Here is an 18,377-nt window from a genome sequence, read left to right as displayed (position 1 = left end):
GCTGTGGCTCCCCTCCCCTAGCAGGCCTGCCTGGCCTCTGATGTCCAGGGCCATCAGGACGCTGTGGACAGTCACTTAATGAACGCCTCATGGAGCCTCGTGTGCGCCACCTGCTGAAGACAAGCACATTTCTGAGTAGCCCAAGAAGGCTTTGAGGGGCCTGAAACTTGAAGCACTTTGGAGTCCTTGTGTAAGGCCAGCCTCAGTAACTCAGACTATCACCAAATAAAATAAAAAGGGCCAGATGGAGTCAGTGACAGAGCACCCCGAGCACACACGAGGCTCGGGTTCAACCCGTTTTGCAGAAGGAAAGTGAACGCCAATTTGAGAAAGGCCATTTTCCCAGCACACCAGGGCCTTGGGGACCGCCCAGGCCGCCTCTGTGCAGGTAAGCCCACCTCTGGTCGGGGCGGGCAGATGCCGGAGACCCTGGAAGCCACAAAGGGTACTTTTATATACAGGTGAGAAGGGAGACACTTCTCCCCCGCGACCTCTCCCTCCAAGGCAGCCACCACCCTGGAGACGACCCAGGGGCGCTCAGGGCCTAGCACTCTAGCTCGGGGGTCTGGATTCTCGGTGCTGTAAGGTTCATCCTGTTGTCGCCCGTAGTTTCTGCAATTCATTCCCATGTACTGCCCAGTGGCGTCCCTCAATAGACGCAGACAGAGGTCTTGGGTCTCTCCTCCTGCTGCAGGGCGTTTGCGGCTCCCAGTTTCTGGCTGCTATGAATGAATCTGCTGTCAGCCAGACACAGGGTTTTGGGGAAAAGTGGGTACTACTTAGGGGAAAGCTGGGTCACAAGAAAAATGTCTGACTTTACTGGAAACAAAGTTCCCTCAAACGCTTCACACTTGACCTTGCCATCAGCGGAGGCTCTAGTTGCTGCAGATTCTCCATCAACTTGGGTGCTGCGGACTAACTAGTTATTCTACCTGCACAGACTGCTTCCCCCTTGGTTTTGCTGACTACGAATGGCACTAAGTCCCTTCCTGGCTCTTTGGCCAGTCACCTTCCTTTGTGAAGTGCCCATTTTTATCTGGGTCATATTTTCCAGTCCGAGTTACAGATGCTCAGTTGGATGAGAAACTGCAGGGTCTCTCCCAGCTGGTGGCTTGTCTCCTCATGGAGGGTTGAGTGACATGAACCAAGACTAGGTTGTACAAGGGTCCCTCCAGCGCAGCTTGGATTGCAGAGTGGAGGGAAGCCTGGGAGACAAGTTTAGGAACTTTGGCAAAGGCCCAGGTAAGAAATGACACTGCCTCTGACCATGAGCAGTGGTGGACACTGTGAGGTCAGACTCCAGATATATTTGAAGGTATCACTGACAGGATTTGCTGATTGATGGGACTGAAGTCACTGGAGGAAGGGAGTGTGCTTGCTGAGATGAAGACAGGCAGGTTTGGAAGAAGAGCTGGGAAGGAGCCTGCCCTGGACACGAGACGCTGGAGATGACAGTCAGCTGAGGCTGAGTTCACAGCTGGACGGGTGAACCTGGAGCTGGCTCATGTATAAAACGGGGATCACCTGAGCACAGCTACTGAAAGTCATCTCCAGCAAGATGAGTGACAGCGACCAGATGGGTAAGGAGAGGCCTGAGGCTGCTCGGCCCTCCAGGCCCTCCAGCAGCTGAAAGCTGGAAAGGGCCGAGCCACCCGGGAGGCTGGTGGTGTCTGGAGGCCACGCTTAGAGGATCATGCTGATCCAAGCAGGAGGGAGTGACACCATCCGAGATGACTAAGCAGGAGAGCACTGAGAAAGGAGCCCCAGAAGAGGTAACCGAGCACTGGTGCCTCCTCAGAACACCCCAAATCAAAATCCACATTAAAAGGGAGTGTTTCCATGGAGCCAAGAGGGGAAGCAGCCCGGGCCCTGGGTGGGAAATGAAAGGATTCAGTTTCTAACATGTGACCCTCCCTGTAGTGACAGGAACCAGACTGAGTTCTCAGAGGTCACTGGCTTGGATCAGCATGAAAGGTCGAGGGAGGCAAGGAAATCAAGAAAACCCTGGCTCTGTCAGCAGCTTTGAAACAACTTTATTAGAAGGCTGTTTTGAATGACAACTTCCAATTCTTTAATCTGCTTTTTGACAAATTCCAGTTATAACTATATATTTATATATGACAATTTTTGCATTGATCTTTGCATCCTATTTAAATTGTCCTCATCAGGCCATTCTGGGGAATGGAGGTGCCAGCTGACCAGCATTACCAAGCAAGGGCAGCTGCGGGCTGCGAGGGAGGGGCCCACTTCCGGGCTGGGGTGGGCAAATGGCCACCACGTCCTCCAGCCCTACCCCCTTGTCACAAGCTCACGATGAGCGGCATCTCACTACCCTGTCATTCAAAAAGGATGAAATAAAGAACTCCTCCCTGTCCAGGCAAGGTTGGGACTGTCACCCATCCATGGCCAGGATTTTTCCCCTTGCCCCTCTCCCTCCAGTCTCAGGCCTCCTGGGGACAAGCTGCCGACCCGCTAAGGGGTGCATTCTCCATAGTCGGGGCTTCTCCCCTCGACTTCCTGTCTCCAGTCCTGAGAGGAACTTCTTTGGACAGACCAGACAGGACGCTGGTGTGGGCCCAGGAAGGGTCACTCCCGAGGCCCTTCCCTCTCTCCCCCACCCCCACCAGGTGGAGATGGAAAGGTACAATCAACCAGGAACATAAATATGAATAAAAAATGAACTTGAAAATGATGAGCTATTAATTAAACAAATCTATAAAAATAGGACATAACTCTGTTCAAATAAATACAAAATAAATAGGCTCCAAGCAGTGTGCTATGTCGCATCAGTGGAATGTGAGCTGGTCCCACCTCACCCCCGCTGGGATGGACATGAATCCCTGGGGGGTCAGCAGACCTCGCGCAGTCCAGCCACCCACTCCCCATCTTCCTTGGGGAGCAAGGAACAGGGCACTGCAACCTGCCTCTCCAAGACCCTCCCCAGCAGCACAGGACCAGGGCCTTCAGCCCATCCCTCAGCAGGGAGGATACAGGGCAGAAACTCTGCTCTTGGCAATAAAACATGACCGGGCACTGCCCTTATGCCACAGAGTGGGGACGAGGAGTTCGGTTTTGGTGCCAGTCCTGACAGTCTGGGCCAGCTCAGAGCACAAGACCCAGGCACAGAAGCCAGGGGACTGCAGGTCCAGCACGAGCTCCCCAGTCACGCTGCAGACCAGGCAGCGCGTGCGCCCAGGCGCCCTCTGTGAGAGCTCAGAAACCCAAGCGGGAGCCCCCACCTTCCCGGGCCATGCCCTGTGCTGACACAGCAGGTCGGAAGTGGGTCTGAGAGGCAGGCAGTCACCTCTCATGGCTGGGAGTGGGCTGGTGGCCCTACTCCTACCACGGCGAATCAGGGGGAGGGACGCAAAACAGGCACAGGAACACTCAGTGGGCCAGCGGCAGGGCCGGGCTGTGGGGACAAGATGGAAGAGCAAAGCTATCCCCAAGCTCGCTATGCGGCAGGCGCTGCAGGAAACGTCCTGTGCCTGGTGGGCCCAGGTCCTGCTGACCCCTGGACCCTGAGGAAACCCAGGGACCCTCCCTGGAACGGTCACGAGGGTCTGCAGGTCAGCAGGACAAGCCGAGGCCTGCCAGTCTCCCCGCCCCTCCCTGCACGCTGCCAGGTTTCACAGCTTGGCTTAAGTCAGCTTAGTGTTGTCGGCACATTCACAGAATGAGATGCTGGACACCCTGGCTGCAGCCAGGGTCAGCGAGTCCACCTGCCCTCGGGTCACCGTGACTGCACCCCCAGAGTGATCTTAAGGTTCTCGTACACCACGTAGCTGATGCTCACGGCTGGAATCACCTTCATGAAGTTGGGGGCTAGTCCCCGATACAGCCCAAAGGCCCCTTCGGTCCTCAGGATCTGTCTGAAAAGGCTGCTCATGGTCACCTCGGGAGCGCCCTCGATGGAGGCTGCAGAGACAGGCCAACAGTCAGCTGTCTTCTGTTGGCCCTCCCAACCTGCCTGGGAGATGGGGACTGGTCTGGGACTGGGCTTACCTTGTGCCTGCATCCGAGTCCTGACCAGGGCCAGTGGGTAGCTGGCCAGCTGGCCACAGGTGCTGGATATGGTGCCGCAGGCCAGGAGCACGAACACACCGGGGTCTGCGCTGTTCACTGCGTAGCGCTGCAGCCAGGCATTCTTGAGCGTCTGTGGAGGGAGGAACGGGTTAAGCCCGGAGACAGCTGGCCTGGAGTCGACCGTGGGGCAGTCACTGGACCCACACCGAGATGTTCCTATCATGCAGGATCCACAAGGCTGTGTGGCCTGGGCCTAGCCAAGTTCCTGGCCAGCCTGACCCTTCTTTCACTATGGATTCTAGCTGGGACAAAGCAGGGATGAGGCAGAGGGAGACCCTTCCCCACATAGCCCCCGCTGCAGTGTCCTCAGCCTGTGAGCCACTGAGGCACAGCTGCTGGCAGGGTGACAGGAGTAAAGAGGTGAGACTGCTTCCTGTCCTAACCGCCCTGGGGTCCACCAGGGAGACAGCAGGGGAGGGCATGTCGGAGGCAGGGGTGGAACCTTTTGCCTGCTCCTGGGACAGGAGCCCTCTAGGGCCTCACCTCATAGACGGCTAGGTCGATGCCCGCATAGGGGATGATCCCCAGCATGTTGGGGACGTAGCCTTTGTAGAAGGCAGCCACCCCCTCTCTGGCCAGGATCCTCCTGGCGCAGTCCAGCATGCCCGAGTACTGGCCTGTCTTCCTCAGGGCCATCCGGGTCTTTAGAACCTGCAACAGGAGTGGTGGGGCATGAGCACGACCCTCCTGTCACCCCATCATGTGCACTATGACACGCCCCCGTCCAGGCGTCCTCTTACCTCCATAGGGTAGATGCTGCTCTGGGCAATGGCCCCGGCCAAGGAACCCGCCACAAGCCTCTCATGGATTCTTAGTGTTTCCTGGTCGCTACCAACAAGACGCTTGATCTAGAATAGGGAGAAAACAAACCAATGTACCCAGAGAGCACAGCTCCTGCTGCTCCCCCAGCCCTTCCGCACAGAGCTGTTCAGATGTGCCTGAGACTGGTGGCCCTGACCCATATTTTAAGCTGCTTAGAAATGGAAGAAACTGGCCCAAAGTGAACTGGCAGCAGAGCCAGGCCCAGATCTGCCACCCCTTGCTGTGCCCTGGTTACAATGACTGGCTCCAGATTCAGGGATCACAGACTAGGGAACCTAGTCCCTATGCAGATGCTCACCGACCGGGCCCTTACCTGCTCGTAAGCCATGAATTTGATGGCCGACTCAGGGGCAATTTTGAGGACATTGATGCCATTGCCCCGCCAGAGTGACTTGGCCCCTCCCTCTCGAATCATCTGCGTGAATCCACCCACGATGCACATGTTGTTGCTGCGGGAGGCGTGCACCTGAGGGGGACAAGTAATGAGTGGGACTGGGTGGAGCAGGGACTGCCTGTCTACCTGGGGGAGCCTCTTCCCTACTGGGAATCTGAAGAGCAGCTTAGTACCATGAGACTCAAGTGTGACTAATTCTGGTTTAGACTCAGCTAAAGTTTACACCCTCACAAGGACTATTTTTTCTTTTTGTGCAGTACTGACAATGGCACCAGAGCGGGGTGCGTGCCAGGCAAGAGCTCTACCACTGAGTCGTGGTCTGCCCACGAGGAATACTTTTTAAAAATTAAAAACAAACAACAAAACCCCATCGAGCTTTTGTTCACGGAAAATGTTCAAACATATATATCTCAAAGTAGAGAAAATTCCACGACGTGCCTCCATCTAGCACGCTCAGCTCACACTAGGCCCCTCTACTCCCCTCTCAGTGACACCAGGTCCTCTAATCCCCTCTCAGTCACACTGGACCCCTCTACTCCCCTCAGTCACAGGGGGCCCCTCTACTCTCCTTGCTCACCCCAGGGCTGGCTCCAGATTCAGGGATCATAGACTAGGTCCCTCCCACGCATCACGCCCTCTCACCCAAGGGCTGCTCTAATCTCTAGACATTCCTGGAAATTCTGTTAAACCTGTGAGGCAATTATTCAAGCCCTGTATTTTCACTGAGGTCCTGGGAGGTGAAGTGCACATCAAGGGCACAGGGCTGGGAGGGAGGGGGTTGGAATGTGAGCCCAGGGCTAGCACTTCTTTTCCTGGACCACTCCAGTCCCCAGAGTTCTGGAGGTCGAGGGAGATCTCAGCCGTAATGCTCACAAGGGGACCAGGGGGGCCAAGGGGCGGGGAGGGTGCCCTTTCTGAGAGGGCTCCAGGCATGAAAAGTGCCAGATGCAAGCCAGTGGACAGAGGGTGATCAGCTGCTATTCAGAGAGACATCAAAGTCCAGAGTGTCCCCATTTCACAATTCTTCCCTTGACATCAGTGAGCTTATCTCTGCCCTGTGGACGTGGAGCTGCACACCCAGCCAAGGTAAGGTGCTGCTTCCAACTGGCACCTGGGTCAGGTGAGGATTTGCTTGCTCCCCGCCCCCCCATGGATGAGCTGAAGGGAATCAGCTCCTGCCACACCAGGTGTCACTAGCCTCATTGGTCCCCTTAAGCTGCTGTAAGGTGATGCCTGGCTTAAGGGCCTGAGATAAAATTAGATCGGCTATACACAAAATGTCACCTAGGCCGGGATCTGCTGGGACTTAGTCTAAGAAGTAATTCCAATCTGACTTACTACAGAGCCACAGCAGGGATCCAGCCAGGGGAAGGAGAAACTAACCGACCCATAAACCCCAGGTGTGGGCCACTGTCCTGCTCACCTGCATGAGCACCTTCAGTCTGTCCAGCGGGGCCGTGCAGGTTCTGGAAACGGCCCCTGCCCCACCTCCTGCCACCAGGTGTCTCCACCACATCCCTGTCTGCCTCTCCTCCACAGTGAACTCGTCAGGTACCGTCAGATTCTCACCCACATCAAAGATCTGTGAGAAAGACCAGCAGAGTTCACCAGCTTGGCTCAAGACACAGCCATCGCCCACCATCCCGAGTGGCGATGGCGCAGGGAACGCGTGAACCATGAGAACGTGGCGAATCTGGGTAGGAGGCACACTGGGGCTCTTCCCTGTCACTCTGTGAACTTGGCAAAGGTCTCCGCTTGCCCATGGCTCCCAGGTAGACAACTGAGGCGAGCACAGCTGGACGGGACCAGTTACACAACCTTTGGACAGCACTTCTCACCCGCTAAAAGGGACTTCTGTGGGGATCCCAGGCTGACAGGGCTGAAAGATCACATCAGGGGTAAAAATCCTTCTGAACCCTGATGTGTAACTAGATCACACTGGCAGAACATTGTGTAAGGCCTCAGCAAACAGGCTGCGGACTGTACTCTGGGTAGCATTTGGGCTGGTTTGAGCCAGTCCTGCCCTGACCCAGGCTGCAGCCCGAGATAGGAGCCGCCTGCGCTGAAGCTGAACTCGGGAGCCGGACTCACTTTCATCCAGCAAGCCCTGGCCTGGCCCGTGGTCCAGGGTGCACAGGACCACACTCTAGGCAGGACTGGCTGGAGGGACAAAGCAAGTGGTAAGGGGTCTGGTCTTGGGCAGGGGGGTCAGCACAGATCCATATCTACTTGGGACCACACTGACAGGTACAGGGCCATGTGCCAGCTGCTGTGGGGACATGCTCATTTTGCTACAGAGAAGCCACACCAAAGAATAGGGAAGCAGGGTGCACGCAAGAGCGGTCTGTGTCCTCCACAGCGTCACCCCCCCACCCAGGATGATCACGTGGCTTTGGGAGAGGAAGGAGCATCAAGAAAGGAATGTCTGAAATGCACCTTGATGCCACAGGTGGCATTTGGGGACAGAGGGGAGTCCCAGCTAAGGTAACTGTACCTGGGGGACAACTGGGTTGTTTGGGTTGCTGGTGTGTGAGAAACCAGGAGGGGGCGGGTATGGCTGGCTCTACTGGGCTGACAGTGGAGGGGACAGTACCGCTGCTGCAGAGGGGGCATGGGGGAGCCCGCTCCAGCCCTGGGGACGAAAGACAGCTGGTGTTGGGCAGAGGACCTGTGGGGACAGCAGAGGAAGTCCCCTGGTGGGAGGGCCTCACCGTGGAGTGCTTCCAGTACAGGATGATCTCGGGAATGTTCTCCACGGGGTGCAGCAGGTGGTAGTCCCTCCACTCGTTCCAGTCGATGGTCATTGTGCCGTTCTTGTCCATGCTGCGAGACAGAAGCCACCCCTGTGTGATCACGCCCCATCTGCCAGCGCATATCCACCTCCAGGCACGCTGAGGCAGGAGCAGAGGGTTCCTCATGCCCTTGAGAAAGGGCTGAGGAGCTCCACAGCCCACCGTGCCTGGCCCACAGCACCCCGCACCCATCAGGCACGGAAGCTAAGGAAGGAGGCGGTCGTGGGGCAACATGGATACTTACTAGGTGACAGGGCCCCAGAAATGGCCCGTGCGTATTCTGACAGACAGACAAAGGAGGAAGCAGAGGAGAGAGGAGAAACACACATATAAGTGCTCTGAGCAGCCGTCAGTGCGGCAAGCACACACCCACAGCGCGACGGCCAGCACGACGCAGCACGAGTCCCCCAGCGACAGGCCCCAGGAGCATGAGGAAAGAGGGCTGCTCCTGTGGCCCAGCTTTCAGCCTCAGGAGTTGGGAAAGACAGCCAGGAGAAGCGAGGTCCCGGGCTACGTCCTGTGGCTTCCCAGAGCCTCTGCCCGCCAGGGAGCTCTTTCGGAGCAGCCTGAAGAGAAGTCTCCCCAGGTCAAGGCCACTCAAGCCCCATCTCCTCCAGCGCGGGGAGAGAACATGTTCAAGGGACGCCTTTCACAACTTGAAATTCCCCCCAACTAGTCTCTGCGCTTCATGGGTCACGATGAATGGGGGAAATTCCAGGTGATCGTGATTCTCAAAGGGGAGCTGCCTGGGCGGGCTACTCAGCCATCCTCTGCAACCGCGAGCCAAGCTCTCTGGACAGTGCACAGCCCCGCGGCTGCCTAAGCCAACCAGAGGCTGCCGGGCACTCACCTCTTGAGAATCTTTTCTGCCTGTTGCTCGGAGATCTTGACTCCCAGGTCCCTCAGGGACTGCATGATCTCCTGTGCATCGATTCGTCCTGTAACGACAAGGGCCATGGGCACAGGCTGGCCAGGTGGTGGGGTCAGGGCTGGCCAGCTGGGATTTGCAAGTCAAGCTCACCATCATTTTTTTTGTCCAAACTTTTGAACACCAGCCTCAGTTTCTTCTCATGGTCTTGAAGGTAATGGACGAACTCTTCAAAGTCCAGCTGCCCATCCAGGTCTTTGTCACCAGCTTGCACAATTTTCTAGAAGACAAAAGTAAGATTTTTTATTTTAGCTCATGCTCCAGCCTTTCCTTGGCTCATGGGGCCCTTCTCAGGAAGTGATTCCACTCATCTAAACCAGCGTCACCCAAGAGACCCAAGATGCCTTTGTCTACCCCCATAGCCACCACAGCAATTTCCTCCTACATCGGAGCCACCACTTAGATCCTAGGGGCTCATCTTGTTTGCCTGACGAGCAAAGAGCCCCCAGGAGGAATCCTTCAGATAGAGGCCAACAGGCCAGCCTGGGCTCTGTTCCTCCCAAGAATTCTTGAGACAAGCCTGTCACACAGCCTGGGTCAGCTGCTTGGCTCCCCTACAGCTTGGCCCCTAGTACCAGGTCTCAGCCCTGAGTTCCCTGCCAACAGGTGGCTGGCTCTGGAATCCAAATTCCCTCAGGAACTCTGAGGCTTTGCTCTTTTTACCTGCCCCTCCCTCTCCACCAGTGGCATTGGCCCAAGAACAATTTGGTGGCCAGGGTGAAGGTACAGAGCAATGCCCGCTCGGCAGAAACACTGCCAGGGACACTCTGGAGGTGGCAGAAGACACAGGAACCAAGCAAGGGTGACTATTCTTGGGCATGGGCTCTTGATGGCACTGCCAGTCCCTGGTTTCAGGGATATCAGATGATATAACCAACCCCCGCTCTCCTAACCAGGCGCTGAAAACCAGACTAGCTCTAATAATTGTTTACGGGCCTGGGAGGCCTTTAAGAGACCCTGTTCCTTGGCTGTGAGGTTCCAAGACTCCGCACCTGTCTCTGTGCTGGATGTTCAGCAACTGGAATTTCTCCACAAAAAAAGCAATCCTTTCCTGGAGCTTCCTGCTGCCACTAAATTGCTAAATGCCACTGAAGCCTCTCCAACAGCTCTCGGAGGCAGGGTCTATCATTCCCCCATGTTACAGAGCAGGAGTTCAGAGAGGCAAAGCATTTACTTGAAGTCACACAGCCAGGGACATGATGGGCAGATTCAAGCTGGGCCTGTTGGGCTTCTGAGCCACCTCCCTACAGGTTAATGTCAAGAAGGTGGAGGCAAACTTGAGTCACTCCAATTCAGCAACACCCAGAATGTAGAACTAATAATCTCCTGAGAACAGTTATGTCTCCCTGTGTCCCTGATTCTCCCAAGGAGAAATCCATTCATTCTACATAAATCAACACAGGTCTCAAGTCTTTTGAGTCTGCTGGGGTCTAGGAATCGGTGGACCACTGGTTAGCCTGTGCTCTCACAGAGTGCCATCATGGTCTCCCTCTCAGATGTCCTGAGCCCCTGATGGGTGTGAGGCCTGGGCACACACCCTGTGACCTGACGTGATCGCTAGAGCAGTGCATGCAGCACAGCTGGAAAGCAGGACAGCCGTAGGTGGGTACTTCCTCTGCCATCTGGGGTTACGTTCGCTCCTGCTGACTTTGGGCTCTCACACAAGAGTGACAGAAACTCTGCATGGGGCTCCAATTTCCAGCAGGAATGGGCCTATAGCCTACGTGCCATTTAAGGAGGAGCTGAACATTATGCACAGAACCTGGTCCCCAAGCTGCCTGCTACCAGAATGACCCATGCACTTCATTGGGCTGGGTGGCCTGGGATACAGACAACTCAAAACTATGCTCATTGTAGCCAATTTAAAAACATTCTCAAAGAGCTTGCTTCTGCCTCAAAACACTGGCCTACCTTGTCTCCTTCTTAGGACATGCACCTCCTCGTGCCACCAGAAGCACTGAGGGACAGCATGAGATCCGATAAAGCCCAGGAGGCAAGCGACCCCCTAGACCCTGTAGCTTAGACTCAGGCTCTCTCAGCTGCTGCCCTGCTCCTCCGGGACATCGGAGATTCTAGAAGGCACAAAAGCTCCCTCCCCACCCCTCTGTACCCAGGGCACAGTGCTGCCAGCTCCAGCCTCACAGGGGCACGGTCAGCTCTTCTCTGTGGCAAAGTCCCCAAGTTATGAGCCTCCAAAGAGAAGCCTCTAAGCCTCTCCCCTCACATCCTTCCTGGCCTCCACCCCCAGTCCAGAGAAGCAGCTGGCCAGCGCCAGCTTCTCCCTAGCTCTGTACCTCTCAGGAAGCTCCAGCTTAGCCAAAGGGACTCTCCCCCAAGATTCCCACAAGGGCCTCCCTAGAATTCCAGACTTCCTTGGAAGTCAAGAGAAAACCAGCCACTCCAGCCACAGCCACAAGACATCACACCTCCCACATTTCAGACATTCTTTCTGGAAGGCAGGGCAGGTGCAGTTCAGCCCACCAGCCCACTCTGGTGTCAAGGCCACTCTCCCATTCACTCAACAAAGGCCACCGCCACACAGACCTGCTTCCACTGGCGGTAGGTGGAGAACTCCTGAGAAGGAATAAAGACGCTGAGTTTGAAGATGGACTTCAGCTCAGCGGGAAGCCCCTTGGACTCAAAGTACTGGAACTCAGTCTGGGCCTCCCCGATGAGTGGCACATACAGGCACAGGCAAAGCATGCTGGCGGACGGTGCTCAGCTGCCCCTGGAGCAAGTGCTGGCAGCGTCCAGAATGGGGAATGCTGCATCCCGGGAAACTCACACACAAGATATGCCGGTGCTCGGCTGCCATTGGCTGCTCAAGCCCTGCCCTTTTACTTAATTGAAAAAAATCCACCCACTCCAAGTCTAGCCAGCAGCCAATGAACACAGGCCCGTGACAGTGGCATCAGGTTGCTTAAGCGCAGAGGAGCAAAGATCAGGACTGACGTCACTGTTTCCTGTATTAACTCCTGGAAAGGAGAGGACCCTCCCCAAACAAACCTTCACCCCTGGCTGCAAATCCTTCCTAAGAACAAATAGGCTACAGTCAAGTCTTCGCGCAAGGTCCCCAAATGCGTCACTCTATGCAACATGTCCCTTCCCCTAGTAAATCATTCCCATCAAAAATCAGTGCAGGTAGAGACAGAATCAATACCTGCAGGGGCCACTGTAGCTACAGGATAGGAGACTGACAGCCAGGTCCCCCGCCACACTGGACACAGACCCTCCTTGAGCCCGCTCATACCACAGGGCAGGGGTGGGGCTGCCTGACTGGCCAAGCCCTGGCCTTGGGTTCTGGCTGACTTCTGCTCAGAGGGCCACCGGCCCTACACAGCCCCCGGTACCCAGAGCCTGAACACTTTCCAGCCATCTGCAACATAAGCACTTAGGAACCAACCCGTGAGCCTACAGGCTTTTCCAGGGGTGCCAGGAGCACCAAGGAGCTGACATGATGGGACCAGGAAAGGAGAACACTGCAGAGTCAAGAGGTCCTGCTGAGTGACTTCCCAGGAATATCATATCCAAGGTACTACGGGACGCACAGTCTCCAATGCTCATGTCCACTCAGAACTCCAGCAAGCTTGGTATGGTGGTAGCTTTCAGGCCCAGAACTTTGCTATTCAATTTGCAGACCTTTTAAAACTCAGTTCCTCAGTGGTATGTCCATACTACAAGTGCTGGATCGCCAATGTGTGGTCACAGGGCATTTCCATTATCAAAGAAACTTACACCAGGCAACCCAGATTTAGAAAGCTTTCAGAAAGAGAAACATCTCAGGTCCTGGAAAGACCTGGTATAGAGAATGATCTCCCAGGCCAGCCTACCCTCTCCACTCTGTTCTCTCCCCGCAGATCCATGCTGCGGGGGAAGAGACCACGTCACCAGGATGAGAACGAGACTGGCCCCACCCTCGTTCCTTCTACAGTGTACCACTTCCTAATATAGACTGCATCTTCGCACGACAGGAATGGATAAAAATGGATAGCTATCATTTGAGGATCAGCAAAACTAAAAGGACTTCCCAACTCACTGCGAAACTTTGTTAAGAACCTGGAAGAAGGGCTGGGGACATGGCTCAGTGCAGAGCACCTGCCTAACATGTGGCAGGCCCTGGGTTCCAACTCCAGCACCACCAAAATCCAAACCAAAAGAACCTCTGGAGAGGATTCTGGAATAAGATGCTGATCTTCTGCAGAACCCTGTGAAGCAGAGTATAACAAAGAAAAGGACATCCTCCTAAGACAGGCCTGACGACTGGCCTATAAAAGCAGGCCACAGACTGCATCGGGACCAATCTGATTATCCAGACAGATTCCTGCACAACCTGCACTAACGCCATGACACTCAGGTGGCCCTTCAGCTGCTGAGGGCAGAATGTTCTGCTCTGGAGCTATTTGAACACACCTCTTATCTCTTCAGCTGGAGTCCTTGGAGGCAGAAGGCTACTGGTCTCTCCGCCGGCACTGCCTGTGCCTGGATCCCAGGAGGGGCTTCACTGGCGGCTCCTGAATGGAGGGAGCATGCTCTGAGGCCCCAGGAAACACACACAGAGCCACTCACCTCACAGACCTGTTTTTCTGGGCATCTGCAAATAGAGCTGTCAGGGCATTTTTTTCCAACTGAACAACACCAGGTATTATTTATTTCAAAGGAAGCTCACATTTATAAATAAATAAAATTGGATCTTAATATGCTAGTCTTCCTTTGTTAAATTATTTATGGTCACATCTGAGTGAAGATAAGTTACACAGACCTATTGAAGTATCTCATTTTAGTGAAGACTATGTATTCCAATATAAAAGAAAAATGACTAGGGCTGGGGTTGTGGCTCAGAGGTAGAGCACTCGCCTAACATGTGTGAGGTACCACATAAAAATAAAATAAAATAAAGGTATAAAAATAAATGTTAAAAAAAAAAGAAATTATTAGGGCTGGGAATATGGCGCAGTGGTAGAATGCTTGCCAAGCATGCACAAGGTACAGGGTGCTACCAAGAAAAAAAAAAAAAAGAAGAAAGAAAAGAAAATATTGACTCAATTGACTGAATAATTAAGTTAAACTAGATATATTTGTTTCCTAATAAAGTTTATTTTTCAAATAATTTTAGTAAGCAGAACTGTGCCATTGGGGTTTATGATGTACAAAATGAATCTGAGAAGAGATCTGGAAACTATACTAAATAAAAGAAGAGCCTGTGATTTATATTGTAAGGCAATTATTAAAGTAAATCAAATTAGAACAACTGTTTTCTAGAAAAGAAGGAAAGATGGTACCGTGGATACACCTGTAATCCCAGGGACTTGGGAGGCTCGGGCAGGAGAATCCCAAATTTGAAGCCAGCACACGCAACATGGTAAGACCCTGTCTCAATAAAAAGGCAGGCGGGAAGTGGAGGCTGGAGATGTAACTGAATGGTAAAGCACCCCCAGGGTTCAATCCTCAGTACCCCCCCCAAAAAAGAATCTCCATTATAACAAAGTTTGTTACTCTTCACAAACTTATAGTTTAACAGTTTCAGGGGACCAGGAAAAAGTTTCTAAAATGTTCTGCATGTACCCCTCAATATGTCATTTTACAAGGCTAACATCAATTCTATTCCAACAGGAGTTTTCATTTTGCTATGCTGGGCTTGCACCCAGGGCCTCAAGTATGTGAGGCAATGGCTCTACCCTGAGCCCTGCCCCCTATCCTGGCTTATTTACTTAAATTCCATCCTACTGAATTTCACAAGTAATTCAGAAATCCATCTGCACACATAAGCTGGGGATTCTTCCCAAATGAGCCAATGTCTAACTGCCCAGTGTCCAAGGCAATAGCTCTACCACCGGATTTGCAAACTGTGAAGCCCAGAGGGGTTCTGAGGCCATCCCCTTAGTCTCTGGGGTTGAGCAAACAGGCCTGGAAAGATGACCTGATTTGTTCAAGCCTGTTGGTGGCAGGGCTGAGGCTGGCAGACAGGGCCAGGCTCCTGTTACAACATCCACTTAAAAGCATCCAAAACCGATACTGCCAAAGAAGATTTCAGAGTTCAATTACCAGATACCGGGAGCTCAGGTAAGCAACACCTCATACTGGAAGGTGGCAGGTATATGGAAAAGGTAGAACCTGAGCAAGTCTAGCCTTAGCTAGAAACAAGGAGAAACATCTGTCTCAGCTCTGGATGCATGTGAGAGTAGTACAATGAGCAAACTGGACGCATGTGAGAGCAGTACAAATAAGCAGGAACAGCAGTCTGAGTCCCCTCCTTCCACTGCATCTGGCTCATGGCAGCTAAGAGCGCTGCACTGCAGATAATTCTTCTCTGCTCCCTTATTCTAATTTTGTGACCCAGATCTATTTGTTTCCTCCCATAAGATGTCCATTCTTATGCCTAGGATTTTGAGGCAATGACAGCAATGCTAGGTCCCTTAGAATTTGGTGGCACCTGAATTCATTTAATCTATAAAGGAGCAGTTCCTCTTATGAACATCATTTAACCTCGGATCTGTCAAGGCTACCTAACCAGCTTTCTTTGTCCTACCACTCAATTATGTGGAGACACACACACACACACACACACACACACACACACACACGAAAAACCCAAGCCGGTACTTCTTGTAAGAGAATACAATGAGTAAGAATAGGGCAGGCACAGGGGCTTTGGGAGTGTAGCACATTAGGTCAGAAAGAACCTGCCTTCTCCTCTGCAATGACTCAGACCAATCCAGAAATATTAGTATGTGAAGGAGCCTCACTAGCATCCCGTGGCTCGAGCCCCACCCACCTGCAGGGATCTTGAATCTCATTGGCTGCTACGGGGGCAGTGTCATTTGATGTTCAGGTTGCCATGACAGCCCAATATAGCTGGTTTCCAATGAAACTGCCTACACTTGGCAATTACACACAATGAACAAAATTCTCTGAGCTTCACAAGCAAGACAGCCCCTCAGGATTTGCAAGCTGGAATGCCATGCGGGCACCTCCCACTCCAGACTATAGCAGATTAACTGTAAGACAAGGATAATAGGGGAAACCAGAACGGTTCCTAAAATAAAAGCTGGTAGGAACCTGACTCACAAACAGAATTATTTACATGGGGGAAGTGAGAGCAAAACAAAGTAGTGCTACTGGACACTGAGGAGCCTGAGAACCAAACAGAACTTCTTTAAGGTTTCCGGAACATTCTGGGGGCCTCTTCCTGAGGAGCCCCCAGGGCCTGCCTGGGAAGGGGCCCAGCAGGTCACTTGGTGATCACGTCTTCTATGCACACGTTCTGCATAACTGTTCCTGCTATTCAATTTACCTGCTTTCAAAGATTCTACATTACCCAGATGTGTTTCTTCTCTTGCTTCAAACGAAACCAGCAGCTCCAGCTCCCTCTTGGGGATCCCCTGACACCCAGCCAATTTATGTCCCTTTTGGGGAACAGAGTCATAGAAGGTGTGGGTCCAGGAACTAGGCTGTTCAGCACATAAAGTCCTACCTGAGGCAACCCTTGCGGGAGAGCTGGCAAGGGGTGCCTGCAGGAGGCTGGGAATGCAGCCGTTTATTAAAGTCAAAAACCAGATGATTAATTGAAGTCAGCTGGTTAATCCAGACCATAAGCCAATCAGAGGCACAGATAAAAGTTCCTCATAAAGACGCCATTTCCAATGTTGTCTAGATTGAGTGAGAGGTAGCAAATGACACCTCATTAACACATGAAGCCTGCACATCTTGGGCATGACTGACTCTGGGAGACCCTTGACCACTGCAGAAATCCCACCTAGGTCTAGGGGTTCTCCTCATTGCCAGTGCACACACCACTGCAGGAGTCCCTCCCCAGAAAATAAATCAATAAAGCATCTATTTCTTGAATGTAGCAATTCAATTCAACAAATCTCTGGGCTATCTACAGTGCACCAAACACAATGTTAGAATCTCCTTCCCTTCTCCAATTGAGGAAGAAGAAAGATTAAAAATAACCAAAACTCAGGAGGTAAACAAGGTCACTCCAACCAAACACCAATCTCTACTCCAATCCTGGGAACTCAGTCTCATTAAGCACTGCTTTCTTAAGGAACAACAAGGAGTACAGGACAAAGTTCAAGACAGACTTGGGGTTCAATTCTCATTCCTTAATGGTTTAACCCTGGGTGAACTAGTTAACCTTCCCATGCCTCAGTGTCCTCATCTAGAAAATGGGAGTGCTATCATTCACTTGGCTTTTTGTGAGGACCTGGCACTCAGTGACCCTGGGTGTCTGATCATCCAGAAAGGGACACTAGGCTCTGCATCTCTTGACTCTAGACTCTCCTGGGACCCAACCTCCTCCCTTCACTCTTCCCCCTGAATCCAAAAGTAAAATGGGTCCCACCAAAGCAAGGAGAGTGTGACCTTCCAGATGCCTATGAGACTTGTCTCAGCTCTAGGCCACGGGTCACACTTTTAAGGTACACTCTCTGGCCCTTTTAACTTGTTTTCTTTGCCCTGTTCAGACAAGCAAGGGCAACACACTTCAATCTGTCCCTTACTTTCAAATGATTTTCTGAAGCCAAAGTGATGAACCCTAAAGTGAATCTGTTGAATCAACCTGCCCTCCCTCCACGCCATGCAGGTGGTCGTCAAGGGGCAGGAAAGTTTTTATAGGCAGAGAATTTGGACTGAGGGTGAGGGATTCTTAACTGCCTAATACATCTTTTTGACCCCCAATATCAAAATGACTTTTTAAAAAAAAGTTTTCTCTTCCCCCCGGCAAATTTTTTCCTCCAGTAAAATGATCCCAGACAAGCCCCTAAACTAAGAGGTCTTCTCCAGGGTGGGTTACCTTAGGAAACTGCTCTGCAGGTCCAACCACCAGCAAAATGGTGGGTCTCTTTTCGGTGGCCTCAGCCCTTCCATCTTGTTTCCCAAAAAAGCTTGACATCTGGTTGCCCGGAGCAGGAGCCTGGGTGCCTCTGACTTCATGATCCGTGCCCTCTCTGGAGTCCTGGCACCCAGCCCTAGGGAAAAAGCTAGACAGAAACTGCCACAGCATCTGCAGCATCCTGGCTTCCTCCAAACACCACTGATGGTGACTGTCCACTTGGAGGGATGTGACCACAATACCAAGGGTCTCTGGCTACACAGCTGCTTGGAGGCCTAGCCTGGGGAGTTCTCAGGCGGGAAGCTCTGCATGCAGGGGCTGTTTCCTGCTATTTCAAATTCACTAGCACTGCTGTCGTGCCTGGCCTGAGAAGTAGCTCACTCTAAAGGGAGCCTCCTAGGCTGCTGGCAATAAGGACAGCAGCTGGGCTTCTTCAATAAAACTCACTTCTACAGGTGGCCAGTGATCAAAGGTTTAGCTTTAAAAAAAAGGAGGGGGGTAAGGATAAAGCAATATCCAAAC

General features: G+C 52.8%; 1 protein-coding gene across 9 annotated transcripts in view; it reads right to left on the bottom strand.

Annotated features, from left to right (window-relative positions):
* Positions 1–2,016: 2,016 nt before the first annotated feature.
* The window catches only part of Slc25a25 (solute carrier family 25 member 25), a 34,104-nt gene continuing 17,743 nt past the window's right edge, over positions 2,017–18,377 (bottom strand). Inside the window, exons 2-12 of one of the 9 annotated variants that reach the window (XM_026386313.2) lie at positions 17,817–17,991; positions 9,116–9,242; positions 8,945–9,032; positions 8,339–8,374; positions 8,014–8,125; positions 6,726–6,884; positions 5,222–5,374; positions 4,827–4,934; positions 4,570–4,737; positions 4,006–4,156; positions 2,017–3,918 (exon numbers count right to left, since the gene is read on the bottom strand). In XM_026386313.2, the coding sequence (XP_026242098.1) occupies positions 3,734–3,918; positions 4,006–4,156; positions 4,570–4,737; positions 4,827–4,934; positions 5,222–5,374; positions 6,726–6,884; positions 8,014–8,125; positions 8,339–8,374; positions 8,945–9,032; positions 9,116–9,242; positions 17,817–17,915 (1,386 nt within the window). In that variant the 5' untranslated portion in view covers positions 17,916–17,991 and the 3' untranslated portion in view covers positions 2,017–3,733. Of the gene's footprint in view, positions 3,919–4,005; positions 4,157–4,569; positions 4,738–4,826; positions 4,935–5,221; positions 5,375–6,725; positions 6,885–8,013; positions 8,126–8,338; positions 8,375–8,944; positions 9,033–9,115; positions 9,243–9,407; positions 9,544–10,933; positions 11,546–11,566; positions 11,820–17,816; positions 18,317–18,377 lie in introns of those variants that run through there. The other 8 variants (XM_026386309.2, XM_026386311.2, XM_026386314.2 and 5 more) reach the window with 8 other exon arrangements.

Source organism: Urocitellus parryii, chromosome 4 (assembly GCF_045843805.1).
Source record: "Urocitellus parryii isolate mUroPar1 chromosome 4, mUroPar1.hap1, whole genome shotgun sequence".
Classification (NCBI taxonomy): Eukaryota; Metazoa; Chordata; class Mammalia; order Rodentia; family Sciuridae; genus Urocitellus; species Urocitellus parryii.
Note: the sequence above shows the minus strand (reverse complement) of the source record. Positions and strands in the feature narration are given on the sequence as shown.